The sequence below is a fragment of the Ursus arctos genome, unplaced genomic scaffold, assembly GCF_023065955.2.
Source record: "Ursus arctos isolate Adak ecotype North America unplaced genomic scaffold, UrsArc2.0 scaffold_33, whole genome shotgun sequence".
Taxonomy (NCBI): domain Eukaryota; kingdom Metazoa; phylum Chordata; class Mammalia; order Carnivora; family Ursidae; genus Ursus; species Ursus arctos.
Genome location: NW_026623019.1, coordinates 19,182,981 through 19,206,974, shown reverse-complemented (window position 1 = coordinate 19,206,974; position 23,994 = coordinate 19,182,981). Strand labels below are relative to the sequence as shown.

Genomic DNA, 23,994 nt, shown 5'->3' with positions numbered 1-23,994 from the left:
CATGAAGTGTTTTTTAAAAATAAAAAGAAACAAGGCCAAAAAAAAAAGGAAAAAATCCACACTATTTTATCGAGAGTAATATCAAAAGTAAAAAAAAAAAAAGTTAATCACATTTCAAGTTTGGAATATGAAAAACAAACAAGCAAACATGGATTAGGACACTTACAGTCAGAAAATCTGATACTTTTGAAGCCACATGGTTTTTGCTGATGGTTTTGTTACTGTTACAGCATATTGCTTTTAACAATGCCTCTCATTCAAAGAGCAGATTTTTAGTCACAAAGAAAATAGCATCAAACCAAGAAGCAAACTTCTCAGAGCTGAGGGCATCATAGCAAGCCCAGTCATCTTAGTTTTGTTTTTGTTTGTTTTGTTTTGTAAGAAAAAGTATGGGATTTTGCTTGGGCTGCAGGAGAGTAATTATCAGTAACTGATCTGAAGAAGGGATGCAGAGAACATAAAACTAGCACAACCCAGGGAACATTCTGGGCAACCTTGATCCAGTCACTGATGTGCTGACAGGGGGGAGCCGTGAAGGACGCTGGCTCTGGTGTCATTCAAGTCACTCAATCGCTGTGGATCTGATTTTTCATCTGTAAAATGGCTTAACACATCTACAAATCCCTCACCTCCAATTCCAAGACGGAACACTGGAAGAATATCAGAAGGATTTTTTTTTTTTTTTTATGATGCATTTGGGGCAAAACTTCCTTGAGCTGAGCTGTGGATGTTTCTAGCCCTCACGTAGTTTGGACATTCACACTCTACCTCGAACTATGAAAGTGCTTGACTGTGGAGCGCTGCCGGCTGGGATGTCATACACGGGCACGTGTCACATTTGACCTTTTCAAGCTCCAAAATCGATCTCTGTTCTCGAATACACGTGGACCCAAGGATTTCAAATCAGTTTTGAGGACCCATGCCTTTACTTTCTAGGGTCTGTCATGCAGATAAAAGTGAGGTTAGTGGGGGCGCCCGGATGGCTCGGTCGATACAGCATGCGGCTCTTGACCTCAAGGTTGTGAGTTTGAGTCCCACATGGGGTGTAGAGATCACTTAAAGATAAAATGTTTAAAAAAACATTGAATGTTAAAAACAACGAGGTTATGTGAGTAAACCATTTAGCATCGTGGCTGGCATGTGGTAAGAGATTCATTTCATTTGCTCTGGTTTTCAGTAATGAAAATACCAAAGAAAGCATTAGCCGTTATCTACGGCGCCACGAAATAATTGTTCCTTTGACTTTCTGCCGTCAGGAGAGTCTACAGCTTCTTTTGAAGGGAATTAAAGGCGACAGAGAAATTTGATACTTTTGAACACTTTCCTGTCAAAAGATGTTTTTTTTTGTTTTAAATTTTGATTCTTAAAGGAATACATGAACTTCAGTAATTTGGAAAACTAAATAACATGGACTTTTTCGTTTTCTGAAAATGCCAGCTGACTGAGGTAAATCATGATGCAATAAAATCAGTCACAGCGAAAAATGGGGAAATTTTTAAATTTTAAAAAAGATAACCCTGGGTAGAGCGATGTCATCGAGGTGGTGGAAGAAGTCCCTCGCTTGTATCCCACCCTCAACAATGGGTAGGCGTCTACCCGCAGACAGAAGTGCCTCTGTGGGGGTTTCGGGGTCCACGTAGGAGCCTGCGATACCCCAGCGCAGCCCAAGACTGAGGAGAGCTGTTCTGAGAAGGCGGGCTTTCACCCAGGGGCCTGCCTGGCCCACGGAGGTCCTGGCAGCAGAATCAGCAGCAGCTCTGGACCCCTGGGGACTCAGCGACAGCACCCTACCATGTGTTACCTGACCTTATTGCGGCCATTATTCCGCCATATATGCATGTATCAAGCCATCAAGTTGTAGATCTCCAACGTACGCAAGGTTATAGGTCAATTATCTCTCCATGAAGAGGGGGTGAGGTAAACCTACATAAGCTCAAACACCAACTTGCCTTATCTTCTTCGCCCCTGCAGCTCTGCAGTCGGGTGACAAGCTCAAGTGAGTTTTACAAACCTAATAGCAATCAATGTGAAAAGACTCCATAACACTGTTCTCTGTAACTTCAATGAAAACAAATCTTCAGCAAGAAAAGCACAGATTCAAGCAAACACAAAAAGCCATGAGGTGGAAATGCTGTCTGCCAGAAGTCTGCAGGAGTTGAACTCAAGTTCATGCGGTACTCCTGGCTCAAGGCTGCCCATCGGGGGGATGTCGGCGAAGCCACGTGGGCCCAGACCAAGCACCTCAGCCAAGCCCCTCAACGTGAAAGCAAGTCTGCCCCTGAGGGATTCGCGCCACATCCTTCACTTTTAATCAACTTGAGTCACCACTACAATTCTCATTAAGGGTGCTTTGTCCTTTGATTTTAAGACCACAGCTCAGGAACAAGGGTCTGCGAACCAGAGCTTTTGTCTTCAGAGTAACCTTCATAACCGGTTTATGCCCAGAAGGCTGTTCTTGTTCCACGAAAACGTTGAGGCCCAAAGATGTACGTGTGGTGGGGTTGACTGACCGTCGGTGCGGAAACTCTAACTTCGAGTTTCCTGACTCAGCCGTAAAACCTGAAATCGCCTTTCATTAACAGTGGTCGTCTACTCGGAGGAAAACCAAAACAGGCTATTAATATCTGAAGGAGATTTGAGAATGAAGTTTAACCGATGATTTCTTCAGTCACTCCAGACACTTGTTTTCGGCCCGCTGGGAAAGGCTGACCGGCTCTGGGGGAAAGTGCTTTGTTTTCAGCGGTACCAGACTTCTCCACGTTAGACACACGATGCTAAAGCTGACTTCAGAGATGTTGAGATGGATGGTGTTTAAGCTCAACTCTTGAGGCAAAGAGGCATCTGACCGAAGTGCTTCAAATAACACGAAGTTGTCCTCAGGAAAACGCCTCTGCTCGATGCATGGCGGTCCAGGGGTCTCACTCCATCGCTGACAAGGGCTCCTGCTGGTTCCTCTTCCTGTCCCTATATGGAGGAAGGACACACGCTTGGCCTGAGTTTTCTCTGCTGGAGCCCTCATGACCCCAAGGCCAGGCGTATTCTCTTTGACTAAGATCCCACCATGACTCATTCTCCTGCTACCTCCCAGCCTCCTGGGAGAACAAAACGTTTAGCTCAACTCATACTTTCTGCCAGCATTAGTTTGAACACCTAGAATCCAAAAACTACTGCCTAAATTCTCAAAATCCAGATAGCTCGCAAGTACCTGCTTGTGTGTGTTAATTTTGCTGGGCATAAGCCAATTACAGCATGACATTTAGGTGATCTTAAGTCTTCTTCCAAAATAACGTACAGCTTGTTAGTTATGAATGTTCTCATCAAGCCATGATATCACTTGAATGGGGGAGGCAGTAAGACACTCAGGGTCACCAAGGTCATGAGGGTCATGCTTGGGGTAAGTCTACATGGCCACGGTGGGCTTTTGCCTTGTATGTACCACAGTCCACAGTAGGCACACACATTACAGGGACTCAAAAGACGATTCGTAATTAAGTTCTCAAGAGGTCCTGGGATGCTGAAATCCCAAGTCAGGTAGCTTGCAGGAAACTGAGGGGCAGAGAGCAGCAAGGTGGGTGTCCGTAACACTCCCAGATCTGCCATGCTGGGCAGATGGCACAGAATTCTAACCCCCAAGTCTGGAGCCTTTGTCCTTCTTGGGAGATAAGGGATTTGGATCATTGATTTTCTTCTCTGATCCCGTGTGCGCTTTTGTGTAAATTCAGTATTCTGGCACCCAGTCTGTCTATACTGCTGTGCGACCAAACAGGACAACTTTTTTTGTGAAAACATTTGTACTCTTGATTTTCTTCTGGACTGAAGGCAGCCCCACAGGAATTCTCCTTCTCTACAGGCCAAACACCTAAGATCTCATCAGAGAATTTCCTTCCCTGGGGAGAGGTGAATCAGAGACCAATTCCCCTGCTAATCCCTATCTGGGACCCAAAAGATTCTGTCATTGCTGCCAAACACTCAAAACTAAAATAAGATGTTGCTAGCAGCTTATAATGAATGAGCGTTCCTACCATTATGGGACCATTGTTGTTCAAAAGTGTGCTACGTGGGAGGTTTTCTGATGCGCTCGGGTCACCAAAACGGAGTCATTTCCACTGTCAGTTCTCAACCAAAGTTGGAATTGACAGGCAAATAAATACAATTAGCTCAGAAGAACAGGATGGCTGGGAGCTGCCACTTCTACTGCTATGGGGCGGCAGGACCCAGGGCTCATGGTTGAACGCCACTCTACAGGTTGCCCAGAAGCTGCAGAGCTATGCGAGTGAGCCTCTAAGATCAAGGCGTTGTTTTTTTGTTTTTGTACCAACATCTTTATAACTTTTAATTTCTTGATGCTGGGCAAGGAATTCCAGCACAAATTTCCTCACAACTGCCACAACTACCGAACGACAAATATTCTAAGTCGGACATTTTGTTTCCGGGTGACACAGCTCTGCTGAGAGATCATCCAGACTGAGGATGCAAATAGCCCAGTTGATAGTTGAGGGTATCACTGATGGTCTAGCTGCTTATGCTCTATCCAGGATGCTGCCTTCTAACTGGGGGGCCATCAATCTCCCCTGCTTTCGGCTGTTAAGGTCCCGGAATTTCGTGGCTACATGAGATGGTTTAAAACGGAGTTTCTCCACATCTCATGGCTGCGTAATTCCTCCCCCTGTAGGTGTTACAGGGTTGCAGTTAGTTTCAGCATACACCCTCCAGGACAAGGCTGGACCTTTGGCAGCTTGGTGGACATGAAACCACCCTGCTCAGTAGTGGCCCAAGGGAGGTGTGTATCTGTAAGAACTTGAAAGACCTTGGAGTTTGCCACTCTACATTTTATCTGCTGATCTTGGGAAAGTCTTGATGGCTTCTTCAAGCTGAGTTTCTATTTCTTGGTAGTTCTATGTGAGTCAGTCTTGCAGCCCTACACCACTGTTCTTTGACTGGAACCAAGTTGTCTCTGGTTCCGGGTGATTCCTATCTCTGTTTGCTTTAGACTCTGAGAGACCATACTTAAAGCAAAAACTATGGTAAATCAAGTCATAATTACATCAAGATTTTTGCATAGATCACAATCTACGCCTGAGATTTATATCAAAGACCTAAAAATCTAACTTGATAAAACCTCGGCAATGAGAGGAAATTGATGCCCATTAATTACAGCAAGCTGGGTCTACGGCCATCTCATCTCAACGGCCAATGTCGATCTCCCTGAAGAGGCGTGACCGCCAGGCACCAAAGGGGAATTCTGCCTCCTCAAGGCAGGCTCGTTCTCTTTCTAGAGGTGTAAACATGGTACAAGTGTCATATTCTCTGTACCAAAAAGACTTTTTTACTCTAAATCTCGACTTTTAAAGACATTTTAGTAAGGAAGCACAGATATTGAGTGAAGAATCCTTTAAAATGTGATCGTCTGAAGTAGCAGCTGTCACAGTTCTCACATGTGAAGTGCTGCTTCCAACCCCACTGGTGCTCACTGTTGAGACTGGGCACCTCAAGAGTCAGGATCTCACAGCTGATCACCGAGCACACTCCAGACCACAGTCCCCAGCCCCGCCGTCTTTCCACCCAGTGGATCCTTAAAAATGCCAGACTTTCGAGTCTCAGGAATTTAGAATTCTTTAAGCACCTTCTTATGCTCAATCTTCACACACCCCACCAGCAGCAGCCCAGTAGGCTTTGCGCTTTCAACAACTCCAGTGTATCACACTTGACATGTTTCCCAAACCCAGATGGCTAGAACCAGTGTGTGTGGGCTAATTCTAAAGCAGCGCTGGTCCCATGGAACCTTCTGTGATGACGGATATGTTCTATAAATTTGAGTAGTCTAATATGGTAGCCATTAGCCACACGCAGCTACCGAATACTTGAAATGCAGTTAGTGTGACTAATAAACTTACTTAAAAAAAAAACACAACTAATTTTAGAGTTAAATTTAAATAGCCACAAATGGCTAGTGCAACCATACTGAACAGTGCCGCTCTAAAGCATTTGAGTAACGTGACAACTTTTTGATACACGGTATTTTTACAAACCAGAGGCACTCAATAAATATCTGGTAGCAACCTGTCCTTGATAACCTCCATCTGCTCTCCCTTCTAGTTCTCGTCAAGCGAAAATAAAAACAAAACTAAAAAGGCGGTAATAATGAAGCCCACGTGACTTGAACACCAGTCTCCCTTGAATGAAACTAGTAAATTTTAGTAGATGGGAGTGGCATAGTCAAAGACAAAAAATAAACGAAAGCCAGCCAAACAAAGAATTAGAAATAAGCATACTAGAAGTTATTTATGTTTAATGCTTAAAAGTCTGAATGCACAAACAATCTACCATTAGAGAAGTACTGGTGGTCAATACAATGCATTAGAACTATGTACAATGCACGGTTTAGTATCAAAATCTTTCTACACTGTAGAGTTTTACGAAACTGTTAATGACATCAAACACTAAGCACTTAAGACACCATTGTTTTTTCTGCTACCACATCAGGAACGTCAATGGACAGTCCATTTCAACTTGCAGCATCCATCCGTTTCTAGTATGAAATTAAGTCATTTTCTACTTATACGATAAAGTTTATCTACACAGTTCTCTTGATTTTGATCCATAGCAGCAAAGGCACTGTACATCAGCAGATCCACAGACTTAAAAGATTCTTAAAGCATCCAAACAAAAAAATAATAATAAAAAAAGGAGTCACATATCATAGTTGAACAGCAACAACAACAACATAAAAGATAACACAATGTTTCTGGCACAATGGCACAGCCTGTGTCCATTTCGGGGACATCCAACTAAGACAGGGAAAGAACCGGAGGTAAAGAAAGCAAGTCCTCCTCCCAGGTGAGAGTCCATTCTTTCTGGTTTTCAGAGGGAGGTCCTTGCAAATCTCCTCTGCTGTCCTTATTTTGTAAAAGACTTGACTTGCACAGCAGGAGGAATCCTCCCCTGACATCTGTGCAGTTCCCAAAGAACATGCCAAAAAATAGCCCATAATTTCTCGTCATGACCAAACTGCCCAAAGGTATACATCTCCCTTTGCAAAGAAACGCGGCAAAAATATCCAGAAGGGATTAAGTTCTCTCTTTAGGCCAAATTTAATTTGTTCATCTGTCTATAATACAATAAAAAAAGGAATTAAAAACTTATTACAAAGACACTTGTCAACAAGTCAAAAAAGAAAAAAAGAAAAAGTCCAATTACTTTTATCAAATGGAATCTAAAGCTATAGATATATTGGTTAAAGTTGTCCAAATAGACTCAAATGAATACGACGAGGCCTGTCATGTTCTAATTGTTCAAATTTCCAAACATTTAAAAGAAGTAGAAAACAAAAACAAAAAAAATCTAACAACACAGCAACATATTGCTTCCATATGTAATTATACATTTCACATCTCTATACAGTCCTTAGTCTACATTTAGTGACATTTTTCATCAATTATTTTAAACCTTCCTTTCCCCTCCTTTGCCAAAAAAAGGGGGGGAGGGGTATCAAATACAACGCATCTTCATTATCAATGCAGGAGCAGACAGCTTTATTCAGTCAAAGTTAGAAAGCCTTCTTTAAACAAAATAAATATATTACAGATATAATACATAATTAAAGATTCTGTCGCTGTTAAGTATGGTTATTCCATGTTCTTCCAAGTAGAGAGCTGAAGATTTGGTATCACAGGTTCTTAATGAGTATTCACAATTCAATAGCAAGGAGGAAGTGGGGGTAAGAGATGGGATTAAACTCCACAACTGCAATGAGTATTCGAAATCCTTGGTTTTAGATGCGGGGGCAAGAGGATGATAGAACAAAGTGCTACAAGGAGAAGGGGTCCAGTTCGCATGAAGATTTGTCCTTAATAAATAACTTCATAAACCGTGGCTTTCTTATCCCCAGAGCCAGTGACAATGTATTTGTCATCCACAGAGATGTCACAGCTAAGCACCGATGAGGATTCTTTGGACTAGGAAAGAAACAAACAAAAATGTTAACCACTGAAAGAAAAACCCACGAGGTGGGACTGGAAGACACAGAGCAAAAACCAGTGTGAACGTGTCCCGTTGTCGGAACAGGAGCAGCCGACCAGGCAAGACAGTCCCGGCGCTTCCTCAAAATGGCGGGGCCGAGGACACTTCTGGGGACACCTCACCATGCTAGTCTACAGGCTCCGGCACCGGGGACATCGGGTGGCAGGCAAACCCGCTGTCCAAGCAGCAAGGCCTGGCTTCCACTCCTATTCTCCAGACGGGTAAGAGCAGAGTGTTGTTAGCATGAAAAATCCTCCACTTCAGTCACATGGCTTAGACGGAGGTCGAGCTGCAGAATGCCAGCCTCTACCTTACAAACAGGTAAAGAAAGGCCTCTTACTTGCCTGCCACCTCAGAGACTTGCCTCAGAGTTCAAGTGGAAAATGGCATGGAAAACACTACATTTTTTGAAATTGGGAATGTAAAAACATTTTGAAAGCCTGATTTTCTCCTGTGGGAAAAAAGAATGCAAATTTCCGAGTGGGGAGGAGTTCAACAGTTAGAAAGAGAAATGTACCATACTTAAGGGTCCTGGATACCATGTTCAACGACACCAACTACAAGCGGTTCAATGTCAACTTTGAAATGAACTGTGCTAAACAAACTAACCCCGCAGGATTTTACCCAGCACTCTGAACACTTAAAACATTCATGTCTGACATGCAGATGCTAACCCACTACCAGTGCTTCTCAAATTTTGATTGTAACCTGTAATTAATCCATTTTACTTCACGACCCAGTAGACACACAACATACAACACTTACACTTACTAGAAAAGATCCTCTCTAAGGTTTTATATTTCCTTTTTTTTTTTAGTCCTGGTTGGGACCACCAGAAAGGTTGTGACCCATAACACCAAAAATATATATTGTATTCAATGATAAACTTCATGACAGCAAGAATCAGCTATTTTTGTCCCACTGGTTATCTGGCACGGTATTTTCACTCAATATATTTATTTTTGGATTCAACTGCATTGATCTACTCTAGGACGACATAATACTACCCAGTCAAGAAAACTGCAAGTTTGTTATTATTCCTAAAAAAAAAAAAAAAAAAAAAAAAAAAAAAAGCACACCTAAAAAAACAACACCGGAAGTACAGGTTATAAAAGACAAGTGTTCTTTAACCTCCTGTGAAATTCCCACATACCAGCCAGAGAGCGCGGGGACTGTGTGTGTGCACGTTGATCATATCTACCATCTGGTCCTCCCACAAATAATTTCACACACACACAAAGTACCGCTGAGTCAATAAGAATAAACATTACCGAAATTCATCAAGATTGACTAAACTTTTCCACAACACTTCTTTGGGAAAAAAAAAAAATCAAAGAAATAACAATACTAATAAGAGTATTCAGGCAAAACGCTCAGATTTTTTAAATAGAAGCATTTTAAAGCTGTACCACACACACGAATCACAGAGGATGTAAAAAGTCTACTCGAGTGTAAAAACGGGACTGAGGCACGGAGAGCCGGTTAGTGCAATGGGCAGTGTCTTGGCTCTGGGCTCGAAGAGAACTGGAGACCAACCCCAGCTCCACGGCGTGTGGCTGTGGCACTAGCCTCCCTCAGGCCAAGTGTTCTTCTCTTGCCCTACGTCCTAGGACACTTAGGAGCCTTGTTAATCTGACAGAATGCAGAGAGAGACTTTGGGTAAAGCACTGCCATGCAGGGAGCCCGCAGTAGGTGGGAGCTGAACGAGTGAAGTGTTACCTGGAATATACTGGCCCCATAAGGTGTTCTCCAGGCATTCAGAAGGTTGTCCTTTCCAGTGCTTACAAACCATTTGCCTACAGAGAGTTTGGAAAAAGGTTTTGTTCGTGTTACTGTGTCAGACACCCAAGATTTGCTTTATAGAGCACCAAACAACTCACAGAAAATTCTAATCTGCAACCAAAGTTCCTAGGACATAAAGCTCACTGTCCTAGACTGAGTGAGTCATTTATCCTTGCGACAAGGGTAAGTGGACTGGCACATGGCATTAGAGACGCAGGCGTGTATGTAACTTTGAAGAGGCCACGCTACTAAACCAAAGGCGCGGAGGGAAGACGCATGCGCAGGAGGGCAGAGGGAGCGATTCTCTCGGACAGGCAACGGACGGGAGGGGACCGCTTACCACAATGGGCAAACTTGAGCGACAGGACGCAGCTCTCGTGGAGATGCAGCTGGTATTTGTCCGGCTTGGTGACATGCAGCACTTCCACGTTACTGTTCTCCATCCCCACCGCCAGCCACTCGCCGGTTGGGCAGTAGCCCAGAGAAAAGATCTACGATTAAAACAGCTCAGAGTGATGGCGCCTACAGAGGACGCGCTGCCTTGCACCGGGAGGCACTACTTCTTCTGGGGATACTATTTAAACTGTGAAGAAGTCCAGATGATTGGAATTGTATAAGAAGAAATCGCAGCCAAATGGGTGATCCCAGAGTAACGCGATACATTTCCACAGTACAATTTAATCACTTAGGTACAAGTCAAAGAATACGGAGTAACGGTCTTTCAAGGAAAAACCTGCTAAAAGCTTATAATAAATGAGATTTTTTTAATCCTTTAATACATATTACTATGTTTTGACAGGAAACAATACAATTTCCAGTTATCTAACCTAGAGTCACAAGAGACTTCGTCCCATGGTGAAGCCTGTCATGTATGTCACAAAACCATGACTTCCGAAATGTCCCAGGCCCAAGCCCGTACCTGTGAGGTGAAGTCGTGCTGCTGCAGCTGCCGCCCCTCGCGCAGGTCCCAGGACCTGACCGTGTTGTCCAGGCCGCCCGTCCAGAGCTTCGTGCCGTCGTTAGAAATGTCAATACAGCTGGCCCCGTCTGTGTGGCCCTGGAATTGCCTGAAAATGTCAAAATGGAGGAAAAACCTTTGAAAAGTTAGTTTTTATGTGAACTCAATTCCGAGTTCGTCAGTGCAGCCACTGTGGAAAACAGTGTGGAGTGCTTCAAAAAATTAAAAGTTGAATTACCATATAATCCAGTGATTCCATGACCGGTATTCACCCAAAGAAAACGAAAACACTAATTTGAGAAGATGTAGGCCCCCCTATGTTTACTGCAGCATTATTTACAATAGCCAAGATATGGAAGCAGCCCAAGTGTCCATCAACAGATGGGTAAAGGGGATGTGGTACACATACACCACGGAATATTACTCAGCCATAAAAAAGAATGAGTCCTTGTCACTTGCAACAACATGGATGGATACAGAGTATAATGCTCATCGAAATAAGTCAAAGAAAGATAAATACCATATGTTTTCACTCATCTGTAGGAATTTAAGAAACAAAACAAATAAACAAAGAAAAAAAGAGACAAATAAAAAGAGAGACTCATACACAGGAAAAACTGATGGTTACCAGAGGGGAGGTGGGGGGGGATGGTTGAAACAGATGAAGGGGATTAAGAGCACACTGATTGTGATGAGTACTGAGTCATGCACAGTATTGTTGAATCATTATTTTGCACACCTGAAATATAACACTGAACGTTAATTATATTTCAATAAAAAAAATTCAGAACTCCTCAGGGATCAGTTTCATTGCAGGTCTTATTTATAGATTTCACCTGGGTTTACTGTGTTTTCTAATTATTCAAATAACGAAGGATATATAGAGAGAGATTCAGGTTTAACTGAGATGTTGAAGTTTCCGCCCTTTTTATTTTTGAACACTAAGGAAGTACTCTTTGACTTTCATACCAAAAAACGACTCATATAACCAAAGGGAAAAAAATCTCAAACTGAAATAAACGTAAGAAAATATATAGCTACATGTATATGAACGAATCAAAAATACATCTAAGACTTATTTTATCATTGTAATATGAAGGAAAGGATTAAGAGGATGTAAGGCATATTATATTCTCCCTCCTACAAAAGCTACAGGGATGGGCACAGAAGCAGCAGAGCAAATTTTGCCAGTGCGCAACAATGCAACTGTAGCAGGCTGTGCAAGACAATGAAAAGGCCATGCTCTCAAGTATGGCACATGGAAAATTCAGTGTGGCTCAGCTGCCCCAGGAGCTGGTAGACTGTATAAAAGACACAGGGAAAAGAAGAGATTAGAAGTAGTTCCCTGTAAGGGCCCTACCCAAGATGAAACAAATGATGACTACTTTGTTTTTGGAATCATACATAAAGCTCAGTCCTGCAAAATAGCTGACAGATGGCCAGCAGAGGCCTCTTCTCCTTACATACTCCCCTTGACTTGCAGCTAGGCTTGATTACAACCTTCTCACACCCTTCAGCAGATCATACCTCTTGCTTCCTGCTCTCTTGGGTGCTGACATCTGGAGATTCGTCTCAGGGCATTACCTATCAACACCGATCCCATACAACTTCACTTCTAAACAGACATCTCAGTGCATCGATCCGTCCTTAATGGTGGGATTACAGATAATCTAGACCATTTCAGAGCGAAGCACAATGCCTGGACCCGGGGCAGGGGTTCAGTGATGATCTGCTGAAGGAAGGCACGTGCAGGATGCATGTGGCACGGAAGACAGTGCCCTGCACCGTGAATCTTCTCGGTGTCTATCGACAATGACGGTTGGTTAGCAAGCACAGATGGCAAATTACAGACGTCTAACAAGCTCATGAGGTCATGGGAACACGATGTACATTAATTATGTAAAAATGACCTCATTTTTTAAAAAACCTAAATTGGTGATGCTTAGGATAATGTCCAAAAAAAGCAAAGAAAGAAAACCACCCCTTATTTGGTGAGTTCAAAAGTGCAGAAAATAAGATTTTACATTAGTAATTTGTTTCTAGCATCTTTAAAAGGAGGCTGTCCCTAACACTTTTTAGTAGGATAATTCTATTTCATTGTTTTAGACACACACAGCTCTTTGGCACACAGCGGTAAAATTGGCTCCCCCGAGAGGAAGGGATCTTGCTGACCCACCTCACCAGCGTCTGGTTGTGCAGGTCCCAGACGGCGATGTTACCGTCACTGCAGCACGAGAAGCAGACCTTGGAGTCGGGGCTGATGGCCAGGGCGTAGCAGGCGGGGGCCGAGGACGTCAGCTCTGCCTTGATGCGCGGGGTCGGAGCCGCCAGGTCCCAGATGGACAGAGTACTGGCCTCCCCTCCCACAATGAGGGTGCGACCATCAGGGAGCAATCGGCAGGAACGGATGTAGTTATCCCTGTTCTGTAGAGACAAAAACCATCAAGAGATCACTCATGAGGAAAGGAAAACAGCATTAACATGAGAGCAGAAATCCATAAAAGTATTGTGTTCCCTCCTGGTTTTAATGAGCCATTTTTACTTATGACAATGATAAAGTGGATTAATGCTAGAAAATTACATGAAATTAGGGAAGTACTTAAACTTGATCTACAAATTTAGTGCTGAGATATTTAATCTTAATTAGCATGAAAATGCAAGGATCTAGACCCAACTCCCACCACTACCACCGAATCACCCGGCTGCCTGACTCATTTGCACACACAGACACACGCACAGCAACGCGGAGCGCGCGCAGTCCTGGGCAGCAGCAGCTGATCAAGCAGCATCAACTGGAGGCAAAAAAGTGTTAAGGGACAGGGGTAAGAAGACAAGGTCCTCCCAGCTCGTGAGGTTCTGGGAATGGTGGGTACATCAAGCATGTTAAACTGACCTAACATCGTGCAGCGGCAAAAATTCCACTGCTCGTCTAAGGAAGAACGTCCAACTGAAGTTGTGTAAATGACGCAAGGACAAATGCCCAAACCACAGCCAAGGGGATAGTTCCGTGTCTGCCCACGAAGTGTGGCGTTACTCTGGTCTCACAACGTGACAGACTGAGAGTCAGGTGTGCTCTCAAGGAAGCCCTCCTGCACTTCTACTTTTCTTACACCGCTTTATCAGACGGGAAAACAGGTAGGGAGGCCATGCCCACGCATCGGGCAGGGCTCATGAAGGCTGCACTGGGGCCCGTGCATCCAGACCTGGATAGTTCTGCTGGAGGAACTGAAAGACGTGCGTCCTCGTCAGCGCTCCGAGTCTCCGCGTGAAGGGCCACAAACCACGGAAAACAACTACCCAATGGGGATCAATTCCACGTGTTGCTTGTCCAGCCCAGTCTCTCACTTTCCCATCCCGTTTTCTGAATGAAGGTGTAAGCCCTGTTCCTCCATGTTCGCTCACCAGACAGTCGAGCTGAGAGACGGGGCTCTTGTTGCCGGGGTGGCTGATGTCCCAGACCTTGACACAGCCCTTCCCGCCCGTGTACACGTGTCTCGTGGGGTTGCTGATGGTCACGGCGCACACCACCTCCCCGTGGTTCAGGGTGTTGATCTGGCGCGCGTGCCGGGGGATTCCGGGTCCGATGAGGGCGTCGGGGGGGAAAGGGACAGGCTGCATCTGACCGTCTGCAGTAACGTGGAAGGAGTATGCTCTAAGGTAGTGGGGAGGAGAAAAGATAGGAAGAGGGGAATGTAAAAAATGTTAGTTAACTGATCAGTGTAAGGAGATGAAAAAGAAAACATTTTCAGTGCTACTTATGATTTGCAAATAAGTCAAATTTACCTGGTACAGTAGAAAGAAGATAATTTTCAGAGTCACCGAGCTAGATCTATGATCAAACGTCAGGTCGACTCTTCACTAGCTGCTGTGTGACGTAAGTAGTTACTGAGCCTCTCTGAACCTCAGCTCTCATCTTTAAAAGGGAGAGAATGCTACCTACACTTCACAGAGAATTAAGTAAGATAGCCAACGTCTAGTATGGTACCTACTCCTTCAGGGCACTCTGCAAACTTGCTCTGTTTTCTACTTCGGGTGATTCAGAAGCCTGTGATGAGATTTCCGCCTGTATATGGAGTCACTCCAATCAAGTGATTTACTGACGGAGATCAATGAGTCAAAATGATCAAGCTTTAAGGAGTTAAGAGTCTCGAGGCCTACATGGTGAAATGACAGCTGTGACCCCCGCACACACACCAGAGGAAGTCCTATCAGACTTGACAATCACTGACTGAAGTATTCCCAATGAAATTAGACCTGTAAAGGCATCCTGTGTGACTAACCCAAAGGCCCGCCTGTGAGTACCGATCATCGGCTCCAACTCCAGTTCATCTCCAGGGAAAGCTCTATACTTATGAAAACATTTGGTTCTAAAATGCAACTTCAGTTCAAACATCTTCCTCAAGAAATCTCTGTTCTTAGGGCACTGAAGTCAGGAAGGGCACATCAGTGGGGCTATGTGATGCAAGCGGTGGGGAGAGGGAGCTGGGCCTGTCTTCTGTCATGGGCAATAGCCCATTTCGGAAATTATGTCATTCTGCTTTGGCATGAAGCTTTGGAATGTGCTCTGTTTATAGGAAGAAGTTTACGAAAGACATACCAAGGGAAAGCATCTGTGGGTACACAAAGGATTGGAACTTGGACCTATCAGGGAAGTTTTAGAATCCAAACAGTTTATGGTTCCTTAATGCAAAACTCTACAGGCTAGCCACATTCATCAAAATTCAGCCCATTACTGAGGGGCCCTCATCACCCCCCTGAACGTCCCCAGAAGGGATGACGCAAGTACAGGGCTGTGGAAGATGTGGTGCCAGAGAGTGGAGGGCTTTTTCTTTCTCTGTAAACAAGAGAGAGGCATGCACCCAGCTTGCAGAAGAAATGTAGTATGCCAGATTGCTGAGGGCGAAGGAGGGGGAAGCTAGGGAGACGAGAGAGGAAGAAGACATTTTCTTGGTCAAATCAATAGGACTTGGAGACACACTGGATGTGTGACCTGGGAGAGAGGCGCGGAGGAGGGCTGTAAGGCTCGGAACCCGGGAGACTCAAGTGGACCATGATACGTTAGTCAAGGGACGGGGGAAGCACGACCAAAAGGGACACACGCAAGGAGCTAAATGGTTTGGTTTTCTTCAATTTGAGGGCAGTCAGGAATCCAAACAATTCAACAGGAAGTTGAGTACTGTGATTCAGGTGAGAGGTTGGGTTAGAAAGACAACGTGTGCTTATCGACTAAGAAGTGATGGCTGAAGCTAAGGGAGCAGACACAATAATGCCGTAGCATTATATACAGTGAGCAGACTAGATGCAGGACTTAGGGGACTGCTTACACCTAACGAACCTCCAACGAGCAGTCAGAGACACCGACAGTCGAGAGAGACAGTAAACTGCAGAGATGGGGGAAGACAGTCAACCACCTGACAACTTATTAAGAGATTCAACCATTCAACACGTACTTCTTGGGTACCCCCGTGTGCCAAGCACCGTACTAGCAGGACCAGGGTTACAACAGAAAGAAAAAACCCAAATCCCTGGTTCTCCTGAGGTTACGGCCTGTGGGACTAGGTGGCAGGTGGGTAGATGGGCGGCAGGTGGGTAGGGGGTGGATTCATCAGTGAGATATTCACATAAATAAATATAGAAATGTCAGAGGGTCAATGCGATGAACAGTGGACAGGCCTGGTCCTGTGGGATTTGACAGAGTGAGGACAATGGGACTTTGATATAAAGAGGAAGATGGTGTGAGGGGGAGGGGAGTGGCAAACATGAAGGCCAGAGTGAGACAATGCTTAGGATCCACTTAGTCAGAAGCTATTTATTAAATGCCTAATACGAGCCAGGTACTATCAGGTGCTGGGAATGAGGGGTGAACAAAGTCCCTACCTTCCAGGGCCAACATCTAGAAGGGAAAGCAGATACCACAGATAAGTAGAAAAATAAGTAACCTCAGATCCTCACCAGATGCCAAGACACACACGCACACGGTGCACAGGTCTGGGGCACCGTATGAGCAGAGATAAGAAGGAAGGATGCAGGCCCTGCACACATCGAGGAGGGGAACGTGGAACGCACCAGGGAGAAGAACAATGCGCAGTCCCTAAAGCACAACCAAGTGAGAAGGCTGGCGCGCACTCAGTGGAGAGGGGCAGGCTGGAGACAGAAGGAGGGCAGCGGTAGAAAGGGCCTGGCGGGCTGTGATGAGGACTGTGGATATTATGCTGGGTGGAATGGGAAGTCACTGGGACTTCTGGGCAGGGAGTGACAGGATTCAGTTAATGTTTTACAGTGCCGTTCTGGCTGCTGGGTGAAGAGTGGATTAGAGGTGGCAGAACGGGAAAAGGGACACTAGACAGGAGGTCTGTGCAGTAATCGGGGGAGAAGCCAGTGGCTGCGCCTGGGACACAGTGAGACAGCTGGGAACAGATAAGCAATTGAAAAGATCGCTCTGGGCGGGTGGAAGTAAGGAAGGCTGTGCGGATGGCATATCTGCGTTCTGGAAGTGACACAATGAAGGGCGGGGATGTGATCTTCCTTGCGAGCCTGTAAATGGGTAACTGAAGTCAAGATGGACAGCTACAGTCCACATGGCCCAAGCCGAGGTTACTGGGGGCTGACCTTGTGAATACCAGAGTCACCTGGAATGATGGCAGGCTCCGAGGGGAGGAAGACCCTAAGCCAGTGTCAAGTCTTTAATAAATGGGAAATCCCCCAACAAGGTGTAAGGGTGGGTAGAACCCAATGACACAAGCCTGAAAGGGCCAGAGTTTTCACAAAAAGATAAAGGAGTTCCGTTCTAGAAAAGACTGGTGGGGGGGGGGGGCATGACACAACCTTTATCACACCATCACTGGCCCTGAGGATTTCAGGATATGAAACAAATGAAGGGGCACCCCCTCAGAGAGCTGCAGGTGGAGAGGTCCCCTTGGGAGACAGCCAGGTGCCAATCAGGCAAGGAGGGGAAGGCCGCGACGCTCGCAGAGAAAGGCTGAGATTCTGAGGGATGACGATGGAGAAAAAGGCTAATTGATTTAGCAATTAAAGAGGTCATGAAGACTAAATCTTAAAGGAAAGAGAGGAAGGTTATTCCAAGTTTAGATGGTGTTATACATTCTTAATGATAATTTACTTGAGAAGCCATCCCTTCACTCCTCTCTAGTATCACTAAGTGGTTTTTAAAGAGCTTTGAGAATTTAAATAGTTAAGAAACCAGACACATTTCTTTCGATGTTTTTGATATGAAGTTCTTCAACTCAACCACAACCACTCTGTGAGCACCTACTATGTTCCTGGAACTCCCTTTAACAAGAATGTCAAAAGCCTACTTGCATTAAGGATATAATGTGGCCCTCTGTTTGCTATTAGTACATGTAAGATACTCAAGGCCGGAAAAAATAAAACTCTAGTAGATTCTTATCAGATTTCAACGAACTCTGATGTGTAGCTGGCAAGGTGTACTGGAATGTGTAACGAAAGCCAACCTTTCTAGAAATCAGAAACCCAGGCCTGAAGAACGATTCTTTTTCTACCTGATTAAATACATCTTAGATAAGGCCTCTTAGCTACATTCTTGGATACGGACATCATGCTAAGAATACAAAATGAGGTAAGGCACTGGCCTTTCCCACTAGAGGCTTCTAATCTAGGAAGTGTGATGAGAAAAGCACAGAAGTGGCCACAATACCAGGTGGAAGATGACAAGCAGGAAGTTCTGTGGTGGTTCAAAAAGAAAAGACAAAGCTCATGCTTCAATAGTGACATGGTACTAGAGATGGGTTTTGCAGAATGGAGGGTATCTCACCGAAAAGGGAAGAAGACGGAAAAACAATTCCAGGGGGGCGGAAACAGCAGAGAGCAAGTGCTCTAAAAGGATGGGGTGCAATGATGGAAACTCCTGGACTGGTTTTAATCCAAGGATTCATTTATTCAATAACAACCCCACACTTCAGTGGTTAGAAGAGCTGGCCCAAGCACAGTCTGATCAAATGTACCAGGAATATATACATTTATACTATACACACACACACACACACACACACACACACACTGCTATCTATCTGCTAGAAAAGGGAGGGCTGTAAAAGGAACAGCCTACAAGGCCAGCCTGAGAACCCCACAAACAGAATTCATTAAAGGGTGTTTTGGAGGAAGAACAGGTAGGGCACTATTGGGGCAACTGGCAGAATACATTTGCGCACAAGGAATACAATGGGTAGGAGGAGTAAGAGATGATTATTCCAACAATCTAGATGCGAGGTAATGGGGGACCTGAACTAGGCTAGGTCAAGGAAGACACTAAAAGTAACAGTGGATATAAATTTCTGCGGGACTTAACGAATAAGATGTGAGGAAGGAGCCAATAATATTTGAGGTTCTGCGCTTAGGAAACAAGGAGCAAAATACCAATAGTCCTGCTGGGCAATGTGGGAGGAAGACCTAGTCTGGGGGGGCATCGTGATACGGTCACTTTGAAGTGCAAGTAATACGCACGCAAGACATCTGAGATGTCCAGCAAATAACTACAAATGTGGGGCTGGAGGGAGAGGGTGCAGGGAACCAGAGAATACAGTGACATGCACTCTTCCAAAACACACACGCACACGCACACAAGCATGTGTGCGCGCAGCAGGTGACGGCACTGAGAGCTAAGAATGGCTCTCTAAGGAAGACGGTAAAGAGAACAGAAGCAGCTTGGACTTTGTGACAGAACTATACTTCAAACAGTCAAGGCATCTGCAAATCGTTCTTTTTAAAACATGCACATTGAAGATTATTTTATGTGAATCATCATCTTTCCATGAAAACCTAGCGTATTTAAAGAAGGTCCTTGGCCTCCCCACCCCCGCCTCATTTACCCTCTGTAAAAGGCCCAGTTCTGTAATGCTGCACTCATCTTTCTCATACTTTACAACACCTTCCCCAAAGTTCTCAGTGTGTCACGGGAAGGGACCAGACGTCGGGTTCACAGTAAAAGGTCTGGCCATTGTGCTTTATAAGTATGCTAGGCGGTCAGGTTCTAGGTGGTGTATGAACCCTCTAGTAGGTCAGCCAACCCACAACTAATTGTTAAGGCCTTGCAGTGTGTCAAGCATTGTTCCTATTTTGAAAAATCCTGCCTTATAAACACAAACAGAACAACAGGGACAAATTTCTGAATTGTGAGCAGCCTAAACCAACACACCTGAGCTCTTCTGTCATGGCTACATCCACATGCCATGTCCCATAATATAATTAGTACTATGGTTTTAATTGAATAGTTTTATACTATTTATGGATGTCTCATTTAAGTAACAGGTGAGGAAAAAAGGCCATTCTGGGCTTATGTTGAAATTAAACTATGTTGTCATTCCAATTACAAATTGAGTGGAACTCTTGCTAATTCACCAGAATAGACAAGAGGACCCAATGTGAATTAAACAAATGCTACTTTATTCATTAGTTGGTGACATGCATTTAATTATAACTTTTGATAACATCTAGCAATTCATTCTGTAAAAATAATTAGGACAGAGATGCACAACTGTTTTAAGACTTTCTGGAGAAAGGCAGTTTACTTTGTGTGTGTGGTAGGGAAGACTTTAGGTGATTTATTATGTTTTAGGTTCTAGCACACAAAAAAATAGGTGTTTCTGTTGAAAAACACACACGAGACAAAGTTCCACAATTCTGTATCTTACGATCTGAAGAGCCACCTGTCATAATCATTTCTTCTGAAAAATCTATAATAAAATACATATTATCTCTATATGCACAAATGAATGTGAATTTACATGTCTTGATGCCCTCTTGTATAAAGACACACCAATGACAGGAGCATGGAGTCTAATTTACTCAATTTAATTTTCTCGGGTCATTTCTGCCCACTGCAGAAATGCAGTTCAGTTCAACTGCATAAGCAGTTAAAAAACTGATAATGCCCTGGGCCAAAGCTAAACGGGAAATGATGCTGCGGTCGACTGAAGAGCCCCATATACCAAACACAGTACTCAACATGGAACATATTATCTTATCTCAGCCGTACGCCCCGCTTGTCAGGGAGGTGCCATCCCTGGTTTACAGATAAGTCAAGTGAAGCTCACAAAGTTAAGAAACTGTCCTCTAGTTGTCACCTGGCCAAGTAAAAATTCAAATTCTGATCTGTCACGCTCCAGAACCACTCTGTCGACCACACCGTGGCTCTCTTTGGAGAGATCTGCCAACTGCAGGAGACAGGGCTCTATCAACTCCCACGAATGAAAATTTGCAACCATCCTCGACCCCATCAATCTTCCCAGAAGGATCTCAACAATTTGACAATGCTAAGAATCAAGACGAGGGGACGGAAGGGAGTCCAGCTCAAGGCTCAGCAGTGCCTCCCGAATCAGACCAGCTCTAACTCGACAGTGGCTCAGGTGACCCAAAGCTAAACCAAGACCGTCATTCTTCTTGACAGCCACCTACCACCTCTTGCCCCTCTTCACCCCTGGTGGCCCCTGGGCAGTAGCTGAGCTGAAAAGCACCAGCCCCGCTGCTCTAATGGTTCCGTCACAGCTCTGGTGCAACAGCTAGTTAACCAAGTGTTACTACGCAGCAGCTGAACATGGGTTAATACCTTTCCCTGAGGAAACCTCTCCATCCCCACAGGCTCATATGGAACTCATAGGTATTTGAGTTATGTGATTAATCCTCTGACCTTGTTATTTAGTCACTGCCTGAAAGAGACCAAACTTTCACCTTCAAATACATCAGAGTTCTTGGTCAACAAGACTTGTAAGTCAGTCAACAACTATTTGCAGAACACACACAAGTACACAGAATTTTATGGTAATGGGTATTTATACCTTCAATTCTCAGGGAACTCAAAGTCTAATTTGCCTTGCCTCCCTTATTAATCACTCAAATATTTACGGAGCAACTTGGCTATGGAGCCAGCATTGTGTTTGATGCAACAGGAAGTTTAGCCTAGATCTGTACAGAAGTAAGTTACACAAGAAGTTACACACAGGAAACAACACGGTGACAACTAAGCGCTTGAGTGTATAGCAGTGAATACGTAAGCAGTGGGAGATCAGAGAAGAGACCGGCTGGCTCAACCGTGTGCTCTCACACGCGCTCTCTCTCTCCTTCTCTCACTCATTTAAAAAGTATGTATTGTGAGCACCAACTATAGACCAGGTACCATTCTAGGCGCTGGAGCCACTTCTGTAACCGAATAGCAGAGATTCTGTTCTGCTCTCACGGAACTTACATTCAAGCAGGGAGAGGCAGATCACGGCCACAAACAAGTACAAAAAAGACAGGCAGCAGAAAAGAACAACGATGGGAAGAGCAAGGGAGAGAAGGATGCTATTTTAAATAGGGCTGGCAGGGCAGAATGCTCGAATAAGTGACATTTTAGCAGACACTTTTGAAGTGAGATAATAGGCCAGAGAAAAAGTACTGCAGGAAGGACCCGTAAGAGCAAATGCCCCAAGGGAGCCAAGCCACCAAGGAAGCCTCTGGGAGAAGGGACTTAGCGGTTACGGAGGGTCAAGTGTGGGTAGCAGCGGACGGGGAAGGCACCAGCCTGGGGAAGCAGCATGTGAGTGGCATGTGTGGTGCCAGGGGAAAGAGCCAGAAGCATAAATAATATACACACGTGACTAATAAGGCAGGGTGGGTCTGCGGGGATGCTTCCCAAAGAGAGGAGCGAGGAAGCAAGCTGGGATTTTAAGGAAAGAACGGTGTTATTTTATAGTCAAGTCTTTGTATCTGGGAAGATGAAGCCAGGGAGCAGAGAGAACCGTGCACAGGAAGTAATAAGAAGGTGCTCTGGACTGAAATGAAGGATGTGGAACGAGATATGGTGAGAGAGCAGAATGTACAAGAAGAGGCTGGAAAAACCGATGTGTGCGTTTTGCCTTCCTAACTCAAGGGGGCTATGAATACAGACACTCCAAACATCCAGCTCACGGGACAAGAAGCCAAATGAGCAAAGCCACCTTTTCTGCAAACACAATTGAGCATAAGACCACACTTCTTTCTTTTCACAGCCTTTGAAGTTTGGCACGTCTTTTCCCAACACGCACAAATTTTGAGCATCCAGGTTTGCACATGAGACGTTTTTTTCCGAGGCAACCAAAGAATTCAGCAACAGACGTAGAGAAGACCTGACTGCTGGAGATGCCTCAGTAATTTGCATTTCCATACTAGAAGCTCAAGATTTTAAATTGAAAATACAAAACCCCACCTCATTACTCCTTTCCTTGTGCGAAGAGAAAATGGAAATTCTTTGCAAGGAAAAACACAAAAACCAAACAAAAACGTTGAGCTCCGGGAACTCCCCACACTGCCCAGCAGCGCTCAGCCGAAAGGGCCAGCAGGGGCCCGGCGTCTGGCACACGGCGGTGAGCCCGAGGCTCGGGGGTACTCACGGTTTTCCTCCCGGGATGCCGGTCAGGTTTGGAGGTATGGCTGGCACGCGCATGTGATGGTGCGGGTCAAATCCAACCTACGATTTTCCCAAGCAAAACAACAAAACATACACAGTTACATTAACTCACATCAGCCTACTCGATACCTCTCTAGATCTTGGGAGAACACAGACTTTAAGTACGATTTTAGAGATATACATACAGTAGTGTCTACTGATGAAAAGACAGGATGGTTATGATTGTAGGGGTAACATACCCGGGGATGGAACACACATGAAAAAAAATTATTTGTATCATTTTGGAAGCTTATGATGGAAACACAGGGTTCACGACATTCATGATCGTTCGCTCTGTTCTTGTAGGTTTAAAATTAAAAGTAAACCAAAAATAACAAAGACATTTCCTCTCCTTAGAAAAGGAACGGGATCTCACAGTACGACTGGGTGTAGTTTAATTAACGGATATGACGGGTCCCTTGACAAATACCTCAAATTACATAAACTACATTCGAAAATACATCTGGCGATTCCGTGAGCCATGGAATGGTCTGATTTCGTGGAGGCCCACAAACGTACCACCGGCGATCTCCCGTAGGCCGCGGCGGCGGCGGCGGCGGCAGCGGCCGCGCTCATCTGCGGGGAAATGTTGTGTAGCCCCGCGTAGGCGGCGCCGGGGCTGGTCAGCTCCCCGTTCATCCCGGCGTGGGGCACGATCCCGAACGGGGTTGGATATGGACAAGGGACTGCCATCGGGGTCCTTAGGCTTGAGGCTACAGACCAAAATGAAAGGAGAGAAAAACCAAGAACACGGGAAACAATAAGGAATAAAATATACCTTAAAAAGTAGGATCCA

The 23,994-nt window shown here is 44.8% G+C and overlaps 1 protein-coding gene across 6 annotated transcripts in view; it reads right to left on the bottom strand.

The window, feature by feature from the left end:
* Positions 1-6,272: 6,272 nt before the first annotated feature.
* Positions 6,273-23,994, bottom strand: part of LOC113269823 (transducin-like enhancer protein 4) — a 139,585-nt gene continuing 121,863 nt past the window's right edge. For all 6 annotated transcript variants that reach the window (XM_026518793.4, XM_044391092.3, XM_026518794.4 and 3 more), the window contains 8 exons: positions 23,718-23,911; positions 23,143-23,219; positions 14,162-14,411; positions 12,936-13,183; positions 10,721-10,868; positions 10,142-10,292; positions 9,739-9,815; positions 6,273-7,955 (listed from right to left, as the gene is read on the bottom strand). In XM_026518793.4, coding sequence (XP_026374578.1) covers positions 7,848-7,955; positions 9,739-9,815; positions 10,142-10,292; positions 10,721-10,868; positions 12,936-13,183; positions 14,162-14,411; positions 23,143-23,219; positions 23,718-23,911 — 1,253 coding nt within the window. In that variant the 3' untranslated portion in view covers positions 6,273-7,847. The remainder of the gene's footprint in view (positions 7,956-9,738; positions 9,816-10,141; positions 10,293-10,720; positions 10,869-12,935; positions 13,184-14,161; positions 14,412-23,142; positions 23,220-23,717; positions 23,912-23,994) is intronic.